The following is a 22,017-nucleotide window of genomic DNA, read 5'->3' as shown; positions in this document are numbered from 1 at the left end:
TATCCACATATTAAATAAAATCACAGGGAAATTTAAAGTCCTTGAAGACTGGGTTGGGACTTCTGAAAACTAGGAGGACATTTTGGGGAAGTAACAGTACACATATATGTAGTATACATTTTGCTAGAAGGCAAATAAGGTTTGACTGTTTTGTTATAAACAACAAGCAAAAAAACCAAACCTGTTGCCATCGGATTGATTCTGACTCATAGTGACCCTATACGACAGTTCTGCGCCATAGGGTTTCCAAGGAGTGGCTGGTGAATTTGAACCGCCGGCCTTTTGGTTAGCAGCCTTAGCTCTTAACCCCTGGGACACCAGGGCTCCATTTTGTCCTAAAGGGATACTAAAAAAAGGCAGCACATGAATCTAAAATATGTAGCCTCCAGTGGCTTATACTACCAGGAAGTGGGGAATGACTATCGTAATTACATTTCTGAGGTCCTGAATGAACATACCTACCCAATCTGCTTTTACACTGGGAGCATGGGAATGTTCAAAGAACTGCTACACATTTTCATGAACATTTTATTGCACTTTTGACTACTAATGTTAGTACCCTTAGCCTCTGGTTTCAAGGGTATTACTCAAGCTTGGATAGAGGTTTAATGGCCCCTCTGAACCTTGATGAGTTCAACCCCAGCAATTCTAACAGTATGTAGAATTTTTGACTAAAAAAGCCTGGCACCTCCTTGAGGTCTTCAATTTCGGTTTGATTTAGACCCGAGTTTGCTATGACCTCATGCCTAGGAGAGTCCGTGGGGATTTCAGGGAAGAGACCATTGTTGTTGCTGTTAGCTGCTATAGAGTTGATTCCGACTCATAGTGACCCTATGTACAACAAAGAAAAACAATGCCCAGTCGTGTGCCATCCTCACAATCATAGCTATTTTTTTTATTTATTGTGCTTTAGGTGAAAGTTTACAAATAAAGTCAGTCTCTCATACAAACAGTTAAACACCTTACTGTGTACACCTAGTTGCTCTTCGCTTGAGACAGCACACTTCTACTCTCTACCCTGTATTCCCCCTGTCCATTCAACATGACTATGTGAGCAGCACCTGTCACCCTCTGCCTTCTCATCTCGCCTCCAGACAGGAGCTGCCCACATAGTCTTATGTGTCTACTTGAGCCCAAAAGCTCACTCTTCACCAGTATCATTTTCTATCCTATAAAAAACCAAAAACCAAACCCAGTGCCATCGAGTCGATTCCGACTCATAGCAACCGTATAGGACGGGGTAGAGCTGCCCCATAAAGTTTCCAAGTAGTGCCTGGTGAATTCGAACTGCCGTCCCTTTGGTTAGCAGCCCTAGCATTTAATCACTACGCCACCAGGGCTTCCTGCTATCCTCTAGTCTACTCCAATCCCTGTCTGAAGAGTTGGCTTTGGGAATGGTTCCAGTTTTGGGCTAACAGAGAGTCCGGGGACCATGATCTCCAGGATTCCTCTAGTCTTAGACCATTAAGTCTGGTCTTTTCACGAGAATTTGAGATCCACATCCCACTGTTTTCCTGCTCCATCAGGAAGTCTCTGTTGTGTTCCGTCAGGGTAGTAATCGGTGGTGGCCGGGTACCACGTAGTTCTTCCAGTTTCAGGCTGATGTAGTTCCTGGATCTGTGGCCTCTTCTGTCCATTGGGCTCATATTTACCTTGTGTCTTTGGTGTTCTCCTTTGCTTCAGGTGGGTTGAGACAAATTGATGCATCTCAGATGCCCACTTGCTAGTGTTTAAGACCCCAGGTGCGCCACTCACCAAAGTGGGATGCACAACATTTTCCTAATAGATTTTGTTACGCCAGTTGTCCTAGATGTCCCCTGAAACCATGGCCCCTAAACCCCCATCCCTGCTACTTTGGCCTTTGAAGCTTTTGGTTGTATTCAGGAAACTTCTTTGCTTTTGGTTTAGTCCAATTGTGCTGAATTCTCCTGTACTGTCTTTCCCTTCACCTAAAATAGTTCTTGTCTACTATCTAATTAGTGAACACCCCTCTCCCTTCCTCCCCACCCCCACCCCTGTAACCACTGAAGAATATTTTCTTCTGTGTTTAAACTTTTTCTTGAGTTCTTAAAATAGTGGTCTCATACAATATTTGTCCTTTTGCAGGTGACTAATTTCACTCAGCATAATGCTTTCCGGATTCGCCCATGTTATGAGATGTTTCATAGATTCATCCTTGTTCTTAATTGTTGTGTAGTATTCCAGTATGTGAATATATGTAATTTATCCATTCATCTGTTGATGGGCACCTTGCTTGCTTCCATTCTTTGCTACTGTAAAAAGTGCTGCAGTGAACATGGGTGTGCATATACCTGTTTGTGTAAAGGGGCTTATTTCTCTAGGATATATTCCAAGGAGTGGGATTGCTGAATCATATACGAAAAAAAACAAACAAAACCCAGTGCTGTTGAGTCGATTCCGACTCATAGCAACCATATAGGACAGAGAGAACTGCCCCTTAGAGTTTCCAAGGAGCACCTGGTGGATTTGAACTGCCAACCGTTTGGTTAGCAGCTGTAGCACTTAACCACTATGCCCCAGGGCTTCCCTGGATCATATAGTAGTTCTAGCTTTCTAAGGAAGCACCAGATCAATTTCCAAAGTGATTGTGCCTACACTCCCACCAGCAGTCTCTCCACAACCTCTCCAACATTTAGCATTTTGTGTTTTCTGGATTAATGCCAGCCTCGTTGGGGTGAGATGGTATCTCATTGTAGTTTTGATTTGCATTTCTCTAATGGCTAATGATCGTGAGCATTTCCTCGTGTATCTGTTAGCTGCCTGCATGTGTTCTTTGGTGAAGTGCCTGTTCATATCCTTTGCCCATTTTTTAATTGGGTTATTTGTCTTTTTTGTTGTTGAGTTTTTTTCAGTATCATGCAGATATTAGAGATCAGACGCTGATCAGATTTGTCATAGCCAAAAACTTGTTCCCAGTCTGTATGTAATCTTTTTACTCTTTTGGTGAAGCCTTTGGATGAGCATAAGTTTTTTATTTTTAGGAGCTCTGTGTTATGCATTTTCTCTGGTGTTTGTGCCTTGTTAGTAATGTTTTATATACGGTTTATGCCATGTATTAGGGCTCTTAGTGTTGTCCCTATTTTTTCTTCCATGATCTTTATCGTTTTAGATTTTATATTTAGGTATTGGATCCATTTTGAGTTAGTTTATGTGCATGGTTGTGAGGTATAGATCTTGTTTCATTTTTTTGCAGATGGGTATTCAGTTATGCCAGCACCATTTGTTAAAGAGACTGCCTTTCACTTTGGCCCTTTGTCAAATATCAGCTGCTCATGTGTGAATGGATTTATGTCTGGATTCCCAATTCTGTTTCATTCGTCTATGTATCTGTTGTTATACCAGTACCAGACTGTTTTGACTACTATGGCTGTATAATGTGTTCTAAAATCAGGTAGTGTGAGGCCTCCTACTTCGTTCTTTTTCAGGAATGCCTTTTTCTTTTTTTTTTACTTATCCAGGGCTTCTATCCCTTCCATATGAAATGGGTGATTTGTTTCTCCATCTCATTAAAAAATGTCGTTGGTGTTTGGATCGAGATTTCATTGTATCTGTAGGTCACTTTTGGTTGAGTAGATATTTTTACAATGTTGAGTCTTCCTATCCATGAGCAAGGTATGTTTTTCCACTTACGTAGGTCTCTTTTGGTTTCTTGCAGTAGTGTCGTGTAGTTTTCTTTGTATAGGTCTTTTAGGTATCTGGTTAGATTTATTCCTAAGTATGTTCATCTTCTTGGGGGCTATTGTAAATGGTATTGATTTGGTGATTTCCTCTTTGACATTCTCTTTGGTAGTGTAGAAGAATCCAGCTGATTTTTGTATGTGTTTATCTTGCATCCTGATACTCTGCTGAACTCTTCCATTAGTTTCAGTAGTTTTCTTGCGGATTCTTTAGGGTTTTTTGTGTATAAGATCATGTCATCTGCATATGGAGAGAAATTTAGTTCTTCCTTGCCAATTCGAATGCCTTTTATTTCTTTTTCTAGCCTAATTGCTCTGGCTAGGACCTCAAGCCCAGTGTTGAATAAGAGTGGTAATAAAGGGATCCTTGTCTGTTTCCTGTTCTCAAGGGAATGCTTTCAGACTCTCTCCATTTAGGATGATGTTGGCTATTGGCTTTGTATAAATGCCCTTTATTATGCTGAGGAATTTTCCTTCTATTCCTATTTTGCTGGGAGTTTTTTATCATGAATGGGCCTTGGACTTTGTCAAATGCCTTTTCCACATCAATTGATAAGATCATGTGGTTCCTGTCTTTTGTTTGATTTATTTGATGGATTACATTGATTGTTTTTGTTAATGTTGAACTATCTCTACGAATCCCAGTTGATCATGGTGAATTACTTTTTTGGTATGTTGTTGAATTCTATAGGCTAGAATTTTGTTGAAGATTTTTGCATCCAAGTTCCTGAGAGATATAGGTATGTAATGTTCTTTTTTTGTGGTGTCTTTACCTGGTTTTGGTATCGTGGAAATGCTGGCTTCATAGAATGAGTTTGGGAGTATTCAATCTATGCTCTGAAATTACCTTTAGTAGTCGTGGTGTTAACTTTTCCCTTAAGGTTTGGTAGAATTCTCCAGTGAAGCTGTTAGGGCCAGGCTTTTTTTTTGTTGTTGTTGGGAGTTTTTTAATTACCTTTTCAGTCTCTTCTTTTGTTATGGGTTTATTTAGTTGTTCTACCTCTGTTTGTGTTAGTTCAAAGTAGGTAGCATGTTTCTACAAATTTGTCCATTTCCTCTAGTTTTTCAGATTTGTTAGAGTACAATTTTTTATAGTATTCTGTTATGATTCTCTTAATTTCAATTAGTTCTGTTGTAATATCGCCCATCTCGTTTATTTGGGTTATTTGCTTCCTCTCCTGTTTTTCTTTTGTCAGTTGGCCAGTGTTTTATCATTTTGTTAATCTTTTCACAGGACCAGCTTTTCGTCTCGTTAACTCTTTTCAGTTGTTTTTTCTATTCTCTGTGTCATTTAATGCTGCTCTAATTTTTATTATTTGCTTTCTTCTGGTGCCTGAGGATTTCTTGTGTTGCTCTCTTTCTATTTGTTCAAGTTGTAGGGATAATTCTTTGATTTTGGCCCTGTATTCTTTTTTGGATGTATGTGTTTATTGCTATAAATTGACCTCTGAGGACTGCTTTAGCTGTGTTTCAAAGGTTCTCATAGGAAGTGTTTTCCTTCCTCATTGGAGTCTGTGAATTTCTTGATTCCATCCTTAATTTCTTTTGTAACCCCATAGTTTTTGAGCAGGGTAGTATTCAGTTTCCATCTGTTTGATTTCTTTTCCTTGCTTTTTCTGTTACTGATTTCTACTTTTATGGCTTTATGGTCAGAGAAGATGCTTTGCAATATTTCAGTGTTTTGGATTCTGTTAAGGCTTGCTTTATGACAATATGTGGCCTGTTCTAAAGAATGTTCCATGTGTGTTGGAAAAGAATGTAAATTCAGCTACTGTTGGGTGAAGTGTTCTGTATATGTCTGTGAGTTAATATTGGTTGATTGTGGCATTTAGATCTTCTGTGTCTTTATTGAGCTTCATTTTGGATGTTCTGTCTTTCACCAAAAGTGGTGTAGTGAAGTCTCCTACTATTGTTGTGGAGCTGTCTCTCTCTCTCTTCAATGCTGTTAAAGTTTGTCATATGTATTTTGGAGCCCTTTCATTGGGTGCATCAATATTTATTATATTTATGTCCTCCTGGTATATTGAGCCTTTAATCTTTATCTAGTGTCCTTCCTTATCCTTTGTGGTGGGTTTTAAAGTCTGTTGTTTCAGAAATTGTGGCAATTCAGAAATTGCCACTCTGCTCTTTTTTAATTGTTGTTTGTTTTATTTTTTTTTCTCAACCTTTGTGTTTTAGTTTGTTTGTGTCTTTAAGGTATGTCTCTTGAAGGCAGCATGTCGACGGATCGTGTTTTTTTTATCCATTCTGACACTCTGTGTCTCTTTAGTGGTATATTTAGTCTATTTACATTCAGTGTAATTATGGACAGGTATGAGTTTAGTGCTGTCATTTTGATGTTTTTGTGTGTGTGTTGTTGACAGTTTCATTTTTCCACTTAATTTTTTGTGCTGAGTAGTTTTTCTTTATATATTGTCTTTTCCTTTTAATCGTTGTTGATTTTGTTTTTGCTGAGTCTTTGTTTTTCTTGTATTTTATTTCGATGTATAGGTTTGTTAGTCTCCTTTGTGGTTATCTTATTATTTACCCCTATTTTTCTAAGTTTAAACCAAACTTTTATCTCTTTATGTCACCTTGACTTCCTTTCCATATGAAAGATCTATGACTACATTTTTTAGTCACTCTTTATTGATTTAATGTTGTCATCTTTTACGTAATGACATCACTGTTTCCCTGTTCTGAGCATTTTTTTCAGTCTTGATTTATTTTTGTGAGAGTTCCTTATCTGGGTTGATATCCAGTTGCTCTGTCCTGTGTTCTGGCCTTGTGTTGTTATCTGATGTTATCGATTTGCTAATGAGGACTCCCTGTAATGTCTCTTGTAGTTTTGGTTTGGTTTTAATGAATTACTAAACTTCTGTATATCTGGAAATGTCCTAATATTGCCTTTGTATTTGAGGGATAGTTTTGCTGGATATACGATTTTTGGCTGGAAGTTTTTTTCATTCAATTCTTTATATGTCATCCCCTTGCTTTCTTGCCTGCATGGTTCTGGTGAGTAGTGTGAGCTTATTCTTACTGATTCTTCTTTGTAGGCTACTGTTCATTTATTTCTAGCTGCTCTTAAAATTCTCTACCTTTGGTTTTGGCAAGTATGATTATAATATGCCTTGCTGATTTTTTTTTTTTTTGAGATCTACCTTATGTGGGGTTTGATGAGCATCTTGGATAGATATCGCCTCATCTTTCATGATATCAGGGTCGTTTTCTGCCAACAAATCTTAACAGTTCTCTCTGTATTTTCTGTTATCCCACCCTGTTCTGGTACTCCAGTCCCTCATGGGTTATTACTCTTGATAGAGGCCCACATGATTCTTAGGGTTTCTTCATTTTTTTAATTGTTTTATCAGATATTTCTTTGAATATGTTGGTGCTAAGTGTTTTATTTTCAATTTCACCAATTCTGACTTCCATTTCCTCAATTCTGCTCCTCTGAGTTTCTGTTGAGTTGTCTAATTCTGAAGTTTTGTTGTTAATCTTCTCATTTTCTGATCGCTGTCTCTTTATGAATTCTTACGGCGTAATAAATTTTCATTATACTCTTAATATCCTCTACTGCTTTGTCTTTGTTTTCCTTGTCTTGTTCTGCATTTTGCCTGTTCTCCTTCCTGATCTCTCGAAGAGTTCTGTGTATTAATCTTCTGTATTGTAATTCCAGGTATATCTCTTCATCCGGAAGATTCATTGATTCTTTGTTTTGTGAGCTTGTTGAAGTGATCATGGTCTACTTCTTTATGTGTTTTGATATTGACTCTTGTCTCTAAGCCACTTGTAAGTTATTGTATTAATTTATCTTATGTTTGCCTAATGTGTTCTGCTTCTTGCTTTGTTTTGTTTGGATATACCCATACAGGCTGCTTGAGCGACCTAACCTAATCACTCTTGCCTTTGAAGCTCTTATGTCCTGTCACCAGATGGCTAGAGCCGTTACTGTGTACATGAGCCTAGGAGCTCACTCGCTTTTCTTGCATGGATTCAGCTCAGGTGTCCAGATAGTCATTCACCAAGCATTTGGTGCAGGCTCTCACCTACAGTTGTAGAAGACCAGGGATGTTTGTTCTAGGCACAGGTGTCTGGTTGCAGCAGGGGGTCACGCTCTGAGCAAGGCAGGGGGCTGACAGCCGTCCCCCATGTATCTGTGAGGAAAGGGCATCCCTGTTCCCTAGAGCACACAGTTTGGTGGGCTCTGCAGCTGGGTCCTGGGCATCCAGTGCTTTTGGGTGTAAGAACTGGGAGACACCACTTATCTTTGTACCCTTGTTGTGGTTGGCTAGGTGGCATGGGTGAAGCTGCCAGTCCTCAGGCCCCTGATGTTGGTAGGTGAGGACCCTGCTTAATAGGCAGAGCAGTGTCAAACATCAAAAAGCCCCCTTTCTACCACACAGCTGAAACAGTTCAAGGTAGAGCTGAGGCACATGCACCATTGCACTAGGTGCTCAAGGGCCTAAGCTGCTGAAATGGACCCACACACAGGTCCATGAAGGGGTGAAAGGCATTCAAAGTGTGTGTACCCCTTGTGGCTGGACAGGAGCTGCTTCTACCCTGAGTTCCCAGCTTAGGGGAGTCAGCAGATTATTTTTTCCGCATTTATTATTTGTTCCTTCTCCAAAGCTGGGAGAATGGCTCAGGGTGCGCAGCCAAACCTATCTCAGGCCCAGGGAAATCTACCACCACTGAATCCAGCTTGGGGGCTGGAGAGAGGGAGGGGGGAGCAGATAAATGAGGGGAGTTTCTTCAAAAGGGTGCTTTTTGATCTGTGCAGTCAATTAGATGGAAGCACTTTTGCTGCTGTTCACTGATTCCAGAGGTTTAAGTAGAGTCTTACTGCTCACTTTCTCTTGCTGTTGAAAACACCAAGAACATCGTGAACACTACCACCAGCCCTGCTGCTGTCACGCCAGCGGATCAGGGCTGAGGCATGCCGGTTCCCGCCAAATCAGGTCCAACAACTCCTTCCTGCCTTTGAACCATCTCTCCCTTCCCTGCTGCTCAGTCCGATTTCTTAACTTTACCTTTGATACTCAGGGCTCCTAGCTTGTCATATATATAATCAATTCACTTTATTTTATCAGGCCTTTGTTGTAGGAGGGACCACCGGATGCATCTGACTACTCCGCCTTCTTGGCCCTGCCCAGTCATTGCTATTTTTTACCCATTGTTGCAGCTGCTGTGTTAGTCCACCTCGTTAAGGGTTTTCCTCTTTTTTGCTGACCCTCCACTTAACCAAGCATGATGTCGTTTTCAAGGAACTGATCCCTCCTGATAACATGTCCAAAGTATGCAAGACAAAGTCTTACCAGCCTTTCTTCTAAGGAGCATTCTGGCTCCTTAGATTTGTTCGTTCTTCTGGCAGCTTATGGTATATTCAGTATTCTTTGCCTACACCATAATTTCAATGCATCAATTCTTCTTCAGTCTTCCTTATTCAGATTTCATATGCATATGAGGTGATTGAAAATATCATAGCTTGGGTGAGGTGCACGGTAGTCCTCAAAGTGACATCTTTGCTTTTTAACACCTTAAAGAGGTCTTTTGCAGCAGATATGCGTGATGTACTGTGTTGTTTGCTTTCTTGACTGCTACTTCCATGTGTGTTGATTGGGTACCCAAGTAAAATGAAATCCTTGACAACGTCATTCTTACTTCTGTTTATCATGATGTTGCTTACTGGTCCAGCTGTGAGAATTTTTGTTTTCTTTATGTTGAGGTGTAATCCACAGTGAGGACTGTAGTCTCTGACCTTCATCAGTTAATGTTTCAAGTCAGCAAACAGGGTTGTGTTGTCTGCATATTTCACATTTCACGTTTTCAGTGAGTCTTCCTACTGTGTTCTTCAGATACTCCAGTTTCTCGGATTATTTGCTCAGCATACAGATTAAGTAAGTATTATGAAAGGATAGAACCCTGCTGTAGACCTTTGCTGATTTCAAACTACGCAGTATCCCCATGTTCTGTTGGAGTGACTTTCTCTTGGTCCATGTACAGCTTTCACATGAACACAATTAAGTGTTCTGGGATTCCTATTCTTCTTAGTGTTATCTATAGTTTGTTATGATTCATGCAGTGGAATGCTTTTTCATTGTCAGTAAAACACAGGTAAACATCTTTCTGGTATTCTCTGCTTTCAGCCAGGATCCATCTGATGTTGGCAATAATATCCCTGGTTCCACATCCTCTTCTGAATCTGGTCAGTTTCTGGCAGTTCCTGCTGCAGCCACATTCCATGGCATAAATAAAATACAATAAAACAAGAAACCACTGCTAATGATGCACAAAATATTTTTATTACATGGCATAAATTCAAGAAAAAACCAGAACTAACAATGTGCAGACATATTGTTACTTTGTACAAATCTTACTTTCTGGCAGTTCCCTGTCAATGTACTGCTGCAACTGTTTTTTTGAGTGATCTTTAGTATTTTTCTTGTGTGTGATAGTAGTAATGTTGTTTGGTAATTGCTGCATTCTGTGGGATTACCTTTCTTTGGAATGAGCACAAATATGGATCTCTTCTAGTTGGTTGGCTAGGTAGCTGTCTTCCAAATTCCAGTGCTTCTAGTGTTGCATCCATTCGTTCAGACATCTCAACTGGTATTCTGTCAATTCCTGGAGCCTTGTTTTTTGCCAGTGCCTTCTGTGCAGTTTGGACTTCTTCCTTCCATACCATCACTTTTTTTTTTTTTTAAATTGTACTTTAGACTAAGGTTTACAGAACAAACTAATTTCTCATTAAACAGTTAGTACATATATTGTTTTATGACATTGATTAATAACCCAACAACATGTCAGCACTCTCCCTTCTCAACCTTGGGTTCTCTATTACCAGCTTTCCTGTCCCCTCCTGCCTTCTAGTCCTTGCTCTAGGGCTGGTGTGCCCCTTTAGTCTCATTTTCTTTTATGGGCCTGTTGAATCTTTTTTTTTTTTTTTTTTTTTTTTGGTGTAATTGGGTGCCTTGGTCTGGGACTTCCAGACAACACTTGAAAATTTGTGCTGGTGAGTATGGGCTGGTCAGACCAGAGTAGACTCACCTGGGAGGCTGATGTCAACTCACCTCAAGAGGTGTGATTTAGCCTGTCATGCAGAACTGACCAATAAAAACTCTGAACACAGAGGCTTGGAGATCTTCCTGTTTGGTGAGAACATCTGGTCTTGGGAAGTAAACATGTCCCTCGGGAAATGGAAGCTCCATGTTGAGAAACCTTCCATTCCAGTCTCTTCGTTTGTATCCTTTTTGGTTATAATAAATCTGTAGCTGTAACTATAAAAAAGGAAACCCGTTGCCACCGAGTCTATTCCAACTCAAAGTGACCCAGTAGCGACCCTATAGGACACAGTAGAACTGTCCCATAGGGTTTCCAAAGAGTGCCTAGTGGTGGATTTGAACTGCCAGCCATTTGGTTAGCAGCCATAGCTCTGAACCACTACACCACTAGGGTTTCCAGGTGTGGTATATACTCTCCGTGAATTCTCTGAGTTATTCCATTGAGTTGTCAAACCCAAAGGGATGGTAGGAGCCAGGAGGTCAGAAAGTGTGCCATGTGGACCCCCAAAGCCAGAGGCCAACATCCTGAGTGGGTAGTGGGAAGCCAGCCCCAAATTTGTGTCCAGAAGGTGAGAAAGTTGGAGTGTCATTTGGATTCCCCAAACATGCAGCTGGCACCTGCCTATTTAACAGCCTTTAGGATGTGAGCTCTGTCCTAGCTCCAGATGACTAGGTTCAGAAAGAGAGTGCCGTGGGGGCGGCTGGTGACGAGAATGGAGAAGTGGGCATGTAAGGACTCATATTTAGGGATTGGATTCATGCTGATCCTTATGGTCCACCTGTGGTGTCATATTTTCTTGCTGTATCAAATCAGGAGAAATGGGTGTAATGAGTGTTGGACGTGTGAATCCCCACATCACGTACTATTCAGCCGTGTTAGATCCTCTTTTCAATTACAGATGGTAAAAGCCCTGGTGTTGTCTCTTTGCCTCCTTAAAAACCAAAACCAAACCCATTGCTATTGAATTGAATTCCCTTTCCCATAAGGCTTCCAAGACTGTATATCTTTACAGAAGCAGGCTGCCATGTCTTTCACGGATTGGCTGGCAGGTTCAAGCCACCCACCTTTTGGTGAGCAGCGGAGTTCTTAACCATTGTGCACCCAGGCCTCCTCCTTTGCCTTCTACTCATAGTAAAAGAACTACCAAAATCTGCTGCCTTATACCTTTGGAGCAGGAGACCTCCTTTAGAAGGTATATTTCATTTTCCAGCAGGGGTACTACATTCATAGTCAGGGCCAAACCTGGCCTGCAGACAGTTTTGACCAGCATATTGTTTTAAAAATGTTCAGATGTTCCTTCGCTATGGCATTGTACATTTAGAGAGACTTTCTTTCATTGTCTCGTTTGTCCTATTCCTCCAGTTATCAGCTTCTGGAAGCTTGTTCTGAAGTCTGTCCATTTCGTAATTTTGTTTACTTTCTGTATTCTTTCCTATATTATCTCTTTGATCCTGTCAGGGAACCCTTAATCTTTTCTAAGAAACCACCACCACCGTTAGTTATTTCGCATTCTCTTCTTATCAGCGAGATAGACCATTTTGAAGTCTATAGAACTTGTGATTGACAGGTGCCTTGGGTAGGAATATAAGCTAAACACATTCTGCAGAGTTTTGGGACAGTCATTTTTCTTAGAGTTTAAGCCCCTTCTGTTTCAATTTAAACTTTAGTCTTTTGTGATCATGGCAAACGTTTGTTTCGAGTGCTTGTTTACGATTGTGCCCATGGTTGACTTCAAGTCTCAGTAAAGATGCTTTAATTTGTAGCCCGCAGTGTGTGGTTCCAACAACCTTTAGCAAACACAAAAGCAGCAGCACCTCAATTTCTGTTTTGTAATTTCCCACAATATTTAACCTATTTTCCCGGCCTGTTTGCCTGATTTGTTTGCTTTTGGTTACTCTGTGTGCACCACGTTTATATAACGCTAAGAACATACCAGCTTCTTAATATTTCTGCCTTTGGGAATAAATGGAATTTTTCTTGGCAAAATTAAGGAAAAATATGAATTCAGAGTATTTGAAAGTAGATACAGATTATCCCTTAGCTATATAGAGTTGCTTAAACTAAAATAAACATTTTAGTTGATACCTTCAAATTATGGTGTTGGCGAGGAATATTGAATATACTACAGGCTACCAGGAAGACTAACAAATCTATCTTGGGAGAAGTACCACCAGAATGCTTCTTAGAAGCAAGGATGATGAGACTTTGTCTCACATACTTTGGACATGTTATCAGGCAGAATCAGTCCCTGGAGAAGGACATCATACTTCATAAAGTAGACGATCAATGAAAAAAGAGTAAGACCCTCAGCGAGATGGCTTGACACAGTGGCTGCAACAATGGGCTCAAGCATAATGATTGTGAGGATGACGCAGGACTGGTCAGTGCTTTGTTCTGTTGTACATAGGGTCACTATGAGTCAGAACCTACTTGATGGGACCTAACAACAATGTAGAGTTGCTTAAAGTAACATTTTAATGCCATGTAGAAATATGGAACGTATTTAATGGAATCCGTGAACATAGTACAAACATAAATTTATAAATGATGTTGGTAAAGGGACTAAGTTAAAAGCAGTTTTAAAACCTTTTTAGTTTTGTTCCTTTTTTTCAATTTTTTTCTCTTTTGCAATCTCATTTTCTACTTCTGATTTTCTTCAGCATCATGGTCACCGTGCTAATATTTATCCTACAGTCAGATTTTTTATAATTGAACTTTTTTTTAAAAATCTTGATTTATCCAAATGAGGTGACAAGAAATTGTTTGAACTTGAATTTTTTGAAGTAATTTTAAATGTAAAAAAAAAAAAAAAAAGTATGGGTCTGCTTAAAATGTGTAGTTATTTTTCCCCCAAAATTGACCCTCCTAATAAATGTGGTAATCGTAATTAATGTAAATGTAAACAAAATTTCGATGTCCTTTCAGAGACATTTAAATTGTTATGTATTTAGAAAGTAGTACATTAAACTGAGTTCAGTGTATGAGAATTCAACATCTGTGATTTATTCCAACTGTATTATTTTTTTTTTTGACTGAGGAGGTTTATTTTTAACTAGTATACTGTAATGACTCACCATTTTTCAAATTGAAAAGTTTTCAGTTAAGTGAAATATTAGAGTCATTTAAATAAATGACTTTTTTGCTCTCAAATTGGGGATTATGTTGAATACTAAAGCTTTTTATCACAAGGAATTGTGAACATGCAGGATTTGAACTGTCTCATGCAATAATTTTCACCCTAGAGAAATCTTTTCTGTTCTGTGGCTTGGGTTAGTATCTAGTTGTATTTTTAGTAACAGTCCTAACTCAATAGCTATGTAAGCAGTGAGGGAAGATGGAGTCACAGGGTAAACTGGGCTTGCTTCCCAAGGGAGGGCTGGGAGCTGAGCAGGAAGGAAGGCCTGTTTGTCAGTGCCTTGCATACAGCGATGTCTGAGTCGGCTGCCTGAGTAGGCTGCCAAGCAATACAATGTCTCCCTTGTACAAAGTAGCTCTGTTAGTGAGTGCTCAGATATGTGAGGAAAGAGTGTTTGGGTAAGTGAAGGAGAAGCTGGGGTGTTGCAAAGAGATTCTTTTCTTGTTTTTGTGGTATGCGGATTGCAGGGAGTGCACTGTTTGTTGCTGTAAAGTACTGGCTTTGTTTTCAGTGGCATTTTAGACTTTTTGAACAAGCTGTACTGCAGGCAGACTTGAAGAGTCTTACTTTCTAGAAATGTGAGCTTCATTTAAAAATATGACTTGTTTCTGATGAGAATTTAACCTGTACTTCTTGAAATCAATGAAAATTAATTGTGGCGTTTATTTTAGGAATGGATTCTTTACTACACTTAAAATTTTCTCCTTTTTGACATAATTTTCACTCTGAAATCTGTACTAGTGATAGGGATAAAAAAACATTTAAAACTGATTACTGCTGTTTAAAACGTGTAATGTTGATTTCAAGGATAATTTGCTTGCTTTAAAACAGTGTAGTACTTACTTGTTGATATATGTGACTATGACAAAAAAGTTATAATTTTCAGTTTCAGTATTATAGTACTATTGTCACCGAAAGAACTCGTTTTTCCTCTGAAAAGTTTGAGTTTGTGATTAGCTAACATAAATGGCCGTTATTTTTAGAATACTACTTTTATATTATCAGCAGCATCTCATTATTAAGTTAACTTTTATACGGAGTGCACATGCTTATAGTGTTATGCTTTGAAATCTGTCTGGCAGAGTGTGACAACATGAACCGCTTTGACCGATCAGACAGAAATGTTCGGCAGTCGCAGGAGGGATTTTGGAAACGGCCACCCCAGAGGTGGAGTGCACAGGAACACTACCACCTCAGCCATCCTGACCACTATCACCATGGAAAAAGTGACTTGAGCAGGTGAGCGCTATTCTAACTTATATTTTGTTTTATAACCTCTGATTAATTTTGAATTATAATTTTCTACCAAAAAAATTTTTTTTTCTGGTTGTTAGAGGCACCAAAAAACATTTCATAGTTATATGGTCCTCACTGGAATAATATATCTAATTTTTTCCCTTTGGCCTTAATCCTTTTTCATTAGCTTCACTATAAATGTAAGTATTTTATTTATACCTGATATTTGGACTTTTAGCTGTGGCATGGTTTTCTAAGTCTCATTTGGGAATGAGTCAATATTACCTTTGTCAAAAGTTTATTATTTTTTCTAAATAATGATGTATAAAATTAGTGCCAAGTTACTTGTCTTCTTTTGTGATAAGTTCAGATTTTTTAATGAATTCTTCAAGTACCCTTAGAAACAGAAGAAGGTACTGTGTGATGCTGGAAGGCTTGTCTTTTGTGAACTGTAGGATGTTCTTCAGTTAGATCAGACCTTACGTGCAGTGGGACTTTGTATTTATTCCGACCTGGGATCTAAACCTGGCCTGGCACAAATTAGCTTTGCAAGCTTAGATAACTCATTTAGCACCACTCTCCTTCTGTTTACCATCTGTAAAATAATAATACCATCTCTCGCCATTCCAGGATCCAGGGTAAAGTGTCTGGAGCCGTGTCTGGTTTACAGTAGGCACTCAGTGGTAGTTATTGTTACTATTAATTTTTTCACAAGGGATTCGAGGTCATTTTGGAGCATTTTTTAAATATAAATATAAGATTGGAATAAAGAGGAAATAATAGAACCCATTGCCATCCAGTCAATTCTGACTCATAGCGACTCTGTAACAGAGTAGAACTGCCCCATAGGGTTTCCAGGGAGCAACTGGTGTATTCAACCTACTGACCTTTTGGTTAGCAGTCAAGCTTTTAACCACTGCACCACCACAAAAAACCACTGTACCACTAGGGCTCTACAAAACAATAGAAGGGCACTGATAATCAGATGTGAAGTTGACATAGGAGAATCCATAATACAGTGAAACCTGTGAGAGCCGGAACTGATGGAACTGCCTTGTTTTTCAGGGTTTCAGAAGTTTTCCACCTTTGATAGGGTGCAGTCTCACCACTTTTCTACCCTTGTTTTAGTGGAAACTATTTGAGCTTTCCTTCCAGGACAGATGTCCACCATACACAGGTTCTAGCTTTAGCAGGTTTTACTGTATATGGCCCTGTATAGTTCTAAAAGGAGCCCTGGTGGTACAGTGGTTAAGCGCTCAGCTGCTAACCATAAAGGCAGTGGTGATGGGTGCCTCGGTACAGTGATCTATAAGGGACTCCAGGAGCACCTAGCAACTGATTTTTGGCTAGGGATAGTATAGTATAAAGGAAGCTATGATTTCACTGATTCTAAAAGTATGACTTTAGAGATTTCAGAGGAGCAGTTTCTATAGGATAAGTATGAGTATTCCACATGGAAAAAATAGCATATGCAAAAGCATGTGTGAAAGGGTATGACATTTTCAGAGTACAACTGTAAGTTTACCATAGCTGGATCCCTGGGTCATATGGAGGAATGAGTAGATGTGATTTCTAACACTAGATAGCAGAAGAATCATCTGTGCATTTTAAAGTAAACAATGGCAAGTTTCAGCTTGAAGTGTGACTACTAATCAGACTGTCCAAAATGGAATGAATTACCTGGAGGTAGTAGCCCTCTCTGTCCCTGGGAATGATAGAGCTTAGGCTGATTAGTCATCTGTCAGAAAAGTTAAGCAGCATTTTCCAAACTCTGTTCCCTGGATATCAACAGGTACAGAAAAGGGCTCTGGTCAAATGAGTATGGGAATGAAAAAGTTAAAGTTGTTACTGTTTTTTATAGCAGGGCTCAGTAATGCCTTTAATATGTACATGTAGTATTTTTTTTTTTTTGTAGTATTATAATTTTGCAAGAGATGATAAAAGATAAAATATGTAGCCATTCCCTAATACATAGGACTACAAATCCCTGTTACACAGTGTACTTTGAGGGATCAGTGATTCTGAGTGATGAGACAGAAATGCACATTCTTAGGAGCTGCTAATCTGATTCATGTTGGCAGAATTTCCCAGGTGGGTTGAGGCACAATGATATGTCCAGGATGGTTACTGGTATGCTGGTTTAGTGACCCCTACAGGCTTTGGAGTAGTCATGTGGAGTTTAGGACATCTCTTAATCAACTACATCTGTGGAAAGAGACAATGGACAAGCTTAATAACATTAGTCAAAACTAGGTTAGGGGCCAACTGCGGAACAGACCATCAATTGCACATATGCAAGTTAAAGGTGAAGCTGAAGAGAACTAAAACAAGTCCACAAGAGCCAAAGCATGACTTTGAGTATATCCCACCTGAATTTAGAGACCATCTCAAGGGTAGATTTGACACATTGAACACTAATAACTGAAGATCAGATGAGTTGTGGAATGACATCGAGGACATAATACATGAAGAAAGCACAAGAGCATTAAATTGACAGGAAAGACCCCTAGAAAGATAAAGTACTTAGGAATAAACCTAACCAGGGACATAAAAGACCTGTACAAAGAAAACTACAAAACACTATTGCAGAAGCCAAAAGAGACCTACAATGGAAAAACATACTATGCTCATAAATAGGAAGCTGCAACATTGTGCAAATGTCAGTTCTACCCAAAGCAATTTATAGATATAATGCAATTGCCATCCAAATACCAACAGCATTCCATAAACAACTTTATATGGAAAGTAAAGGGGCCCCAGATAAGCAAAGCATTATTGAAGGAAAAGAACAAATTAGGAGGCCTGATATTACCTGATCTCAGAAACTATTATACAGCCACCGTAGTCAGAATAGCCTGATACTGGTACAAGGACAGACACATAGGCCACTGGAACAGAAATGGGGACCCAGACGTAAACCCATCCACCTGTGATCAGCTGATCTTTGGCAAAGGATCAAAGTCCATTAAATGAAGAAAAGACAGTTCTTTTAACAAATGGTGCTGTCAGAACTGGATGTCCATCTGTAAAACAATGAAATAGGGCCCATACCTCACACCATACACAAAAACTAACTCAGAATGAATCCAAGAATGAAAGAAAAAGATAGAGACAACACTAGGGGCCCTAATACATGACACAAATAAAATACAAATCATGACTAACATTGCACAAACACCAGAAGAGAAACTAGATAACTGGAAGCTCCTAAAAATTAAACACTTATGCTCATCAAAAGACTTAACCAAAAGAGTACAAAGAGAACCTACAGGCTGGAAAAAAATTCTTGGCTTGACATACCTGAGCAAGGGTCTAATCTCTAAAATCAATATGATATTTCAACACTTCATTAACAGAAAGACAAATAATCCAATTAAAAAATGGAAAAAAGGTATGAACAGACACTTTAGCAACTAACAGACACATGAGGAAATGCTTGCAGTCATTAGCCATTAAAAAAATACCAAACCAAACCTGTTGCCGTCAAGTTGATTCCGACTCATAGTGACCCTATAGGACAGAGTAGAATTGCCCCATAGGGTTTCTAAGGAGTGGCTGGTGGATTCAAACTGCCGACCTTTTGGTTCGAAGCCAAACACTTAACCACTAGGCCACCAGGGCTCCTCGTTAGCCATTAGAGAAACACAAAGCAAAACTACAATGAGATACTGTCTCGCCCCAACATTACTGGCACTAATCAAAAAAACAAAATAACAAAAGTTGGAGAGGTTACAGGGAGATTGGAACTCTTATGTACTGTTGGCGGGAATATAAAATGGTACAAACTCTATGGAAAAGGATATGGCATCTTCTTAAAAAGATAGAAATATCATAGGATTCAGCAATCCTACTCCTAGGCATGTATCCTAGAGAAATAAGAGCTGTCACATGAATAGACGTATTCACAGCCATGTGCTTTGTAGCATTATTCACAATAGCAAAAGGATGGAAACAACCTAAGTGCCCATCAACAGGTGAGTGGATAAACTATGGTACATACACACAATAGCATACTAAGCAATGGTAAAAAACAGTGATGAGCCTGTGAAACATGCCACAACATGGATGAGTCTGGAGGGCATTATGCTGAGTGAAATGAGTCAATCACAAAAGGACAAATACTGTATGAGACCACTATTATAAAAATCCAAGAAAAGATTTATACACAGAAGAAAACAATCTTTGATGTTTGTGAGGGAGGGGATGGGCTCAAAAAGGAAATCATTAACTAGATAGTAGACAAGCGTTAATTTTGGTGAAGGGAAAAACAACACGATATAGGGGATATCAGCACAACTTGACCAAGGCAAAACTTCCTAGACATCCAGACACCTTAAAGAACTGAGTTACTGGGGCTGAGGGTTGGGGATCACGGTCTTGGGGGACAGCTAGGTCAGTTGACATAACATAGCTCATAAAGAAATCGTTCTACATCCTACTTTGGTGAGTAGCATCTGGGGTCTTAAAAGCTTGCAAGTGGCCATCTAAGGTATGTCTACTGGTACCATCCCATCCATGGCAAAGGAGAATAAAGAAAACCAAAGACACAAGGAAAATATTAGTCCAAAGGATTAATGCACCACATGGACTACAGCCTCCACCAGCCTGAGCCCAGAAGTACCAGATGGTGCCTGGCTCTGACAGGGATCATAAAGGGTCCCAAACAGAGCAGGAGAAAAATGTAGAACAAAATTCAAATTCATGAAAAGAGGCCATAAAGAAACCGGAGGAACCTCTGAGACCGTGGCCTCCAGATACCGTTCTAACTCGGAACTAAAGCCACTCCCAAAGTCCACCTTTCACCCAAAGATTAGACAGGCCTGTAAAACCAAAGTGGCCACACCTGCCCGAAAGCAAAGACAGAAAGGCAGGAAGAGACAGGAAAACTGGATGGATGGACATGAGGAACCCTGGGGTGTAAAGGGAAAGGGGGAAGAGTCCTGACACATCGCAGAGACTGCAACCATTGTCACAGAATAACTTGCGTATAAATTTGTGAACGAGAAACTGATTTGTGCAGTAAACTTACCTAAAGCACATATGCATGCACGTACACACACACGTACACACACACGTACACACACAGGTACACACACACGTAGACACACATACACACATACACGTAGACACACACACACATACACACACACGTACACACACGTACACGACACACACGTAGACACACATACACACACACACGTAGACACACACACGTACACGAAAGGAAGAAAAGAAAAAAAATCACAATATATGTCGAAGAGACTGAAACTTGCTCCTGAAAGGATAAAAATAAAAAAGTAGAGTGGCTAAAATGAACGGAAGAAATGATGAAATAAAAGAGCTGAACAGAAGATTTCAAAAGGCAGCTTGAAAAGACAAAGTATTATAATGAAACGTGCAAAAACCTGGAATTATAAAACCAAAAGGGAAGAAAGAACATACTCGACGTTTCTCAAGCTGAAAGAACTGAAGAAAAAATTCAAGCCTCGATTTGCAGTGTTGAAGGATTCTATGGGCAGAATATTGAATGAAACAGGAAGCATCAAAAGAAGATGGAAGTAATACACAGAGTCACTGTACCAAACTTTGTCAGTGTTCAGTCATTTCAGGAGGTAGCATATGATCAAGAAATAGTGGTATTGAAGGAAAAAGTCCAAGCTGCTCTGAAGGTGTTGGTGAAAAACAAGCCTCCAGGGATTGGTGGAATACCAATTGAGATGTTTCCACAAATGGATGCAATGCTGGAAGCGTTCACTTATCTATGCAAAGAAATTTGGAAGACAGCTACCTGGCCAACTGACTGGAACAGATCCATATTCGTGCCCATTCCAAAGAAAGGTGATCCAGCAGAATGCAGAAATTATTGAACAGTATCATTAGTGTCACAAGTAAAATTTTGCTGAAGATAATTCAAAAGTGGTTGCAGCATTACATCAACAGAGAACTGCCAGGAATTCAAGCCAGTTTCACAAGAAGATGTGGAACGAGGGATATCATTGCTGATGTCAGATGGATCTTGGCTGAAAGCAGAGAATACCAGAAAGATGTTTACCTCTGTTATATTGACTTTGCAAAGGCACTCGACTGTGTGGATCCTAACAAATTATGGGTAACATTGCAAAGAATAGGAATTCCAGAACACTTAATTGTGCTTATGTGAAATCTGTACATAGAATAAGAGACAGTGGTTTGAACAGAGCAAAGGGATGCTGCATGGTTTAAAATCAGCAAAGGTGTGTGTCAGAGTTGTATCCTTTCACCATACTTATTCAGTCTATATGCTGAGCAAATAATCCAAGAAGCTCGACTGTATGAAGAAGAACACAGTGTCAGGATTGTAGGAAGACTCATTGACAACCTGAAATATGCAGATGACACAATCTTGCTTGCTGAAAGGGTGAAGGACTTGAAGCACTTACTGATGAAGATCAAAGACCACAATCTTCAGTATGGATTATTACCTCAACATGAGGAAAACGAAAATTCTCACAACTGGACCAAGAAGCAACATCATGATAAATGGAGAAAAGATGAAATTGTCAAGGATTTCATTTTACTTGATCTAAAATCAATGCCCATGGAAGCAGCAGTCAAGAAATCAAACAATATATTGCACTGGGCACATCTGCTGTGAAAGACCCCTTTAAAGTGTTAAAAAGCAAAGGTCTGAAGAAGGCAGGGCCAGGATGGCAGACTAGGTAGATGCTACCTCGGATCCCTCTTGCAACAAAGACTCGGAAAAACAAGTGAATTGATCACATACATAACAATCTACGAGCCCTGAACAACAAACACAGATTTAGAGACGGAGAACGAACAAATACGGGGAAGCAGCGATTGTTTTCAGAGCCTGGAGCCAGCATACCAGTCAGGTAACCCTTGGCGCCCGATTTGGGGCAGAGC

General features: G+C 39.6%; 1 protein-coding gene across 6 annotated transcripts in view; it reads left to right on the top strand.

Annotated features, from left to right (window-relative positions):
- CCSER2 (coiled-coil serine rich protein 2) overlaps window positions 1-22,017 on the top strand; it is a 248,901-nt gene that overhangs the window by 121,761 nt on the left and 105,123 nt on the right. For 4 of the 6 annotated variants that reach the window (XM_049894609.1, XM_049894608.1, XM_049894610.1 and 1 more), the window contains exon 5: window positions 14,961-15,117. In XM_049894609.1, the coding sequence (XP_049750566.1) occupies window positions 14,961-15,117 (157 nt within the window). The other 2 variants (XM_049894613.1, XM_049894614.1) reach the window with 2 other exon arrangements.

The sequence above is a fragment of the Elephas maximus genome, chromosome 8, assembly GCF_024166365.1.
Source record: "Elephas maximus indicus isolate mEleMax1 chromosome 8, mEleMax1 primary haplotype, whole genome shotgun sequence".
Classification (NCBI taxonomy): domain Eukaryota; kingdom Metazoa; phylum Chordata; class Mammalia; order Proboscidea; family Elephantidae; genus Elephas; species Elephas maximus.
Note: the sequence above shows the minus strand (reverse complement) of the source record. Positions and strands in the feature narration are given on the sequence as shown.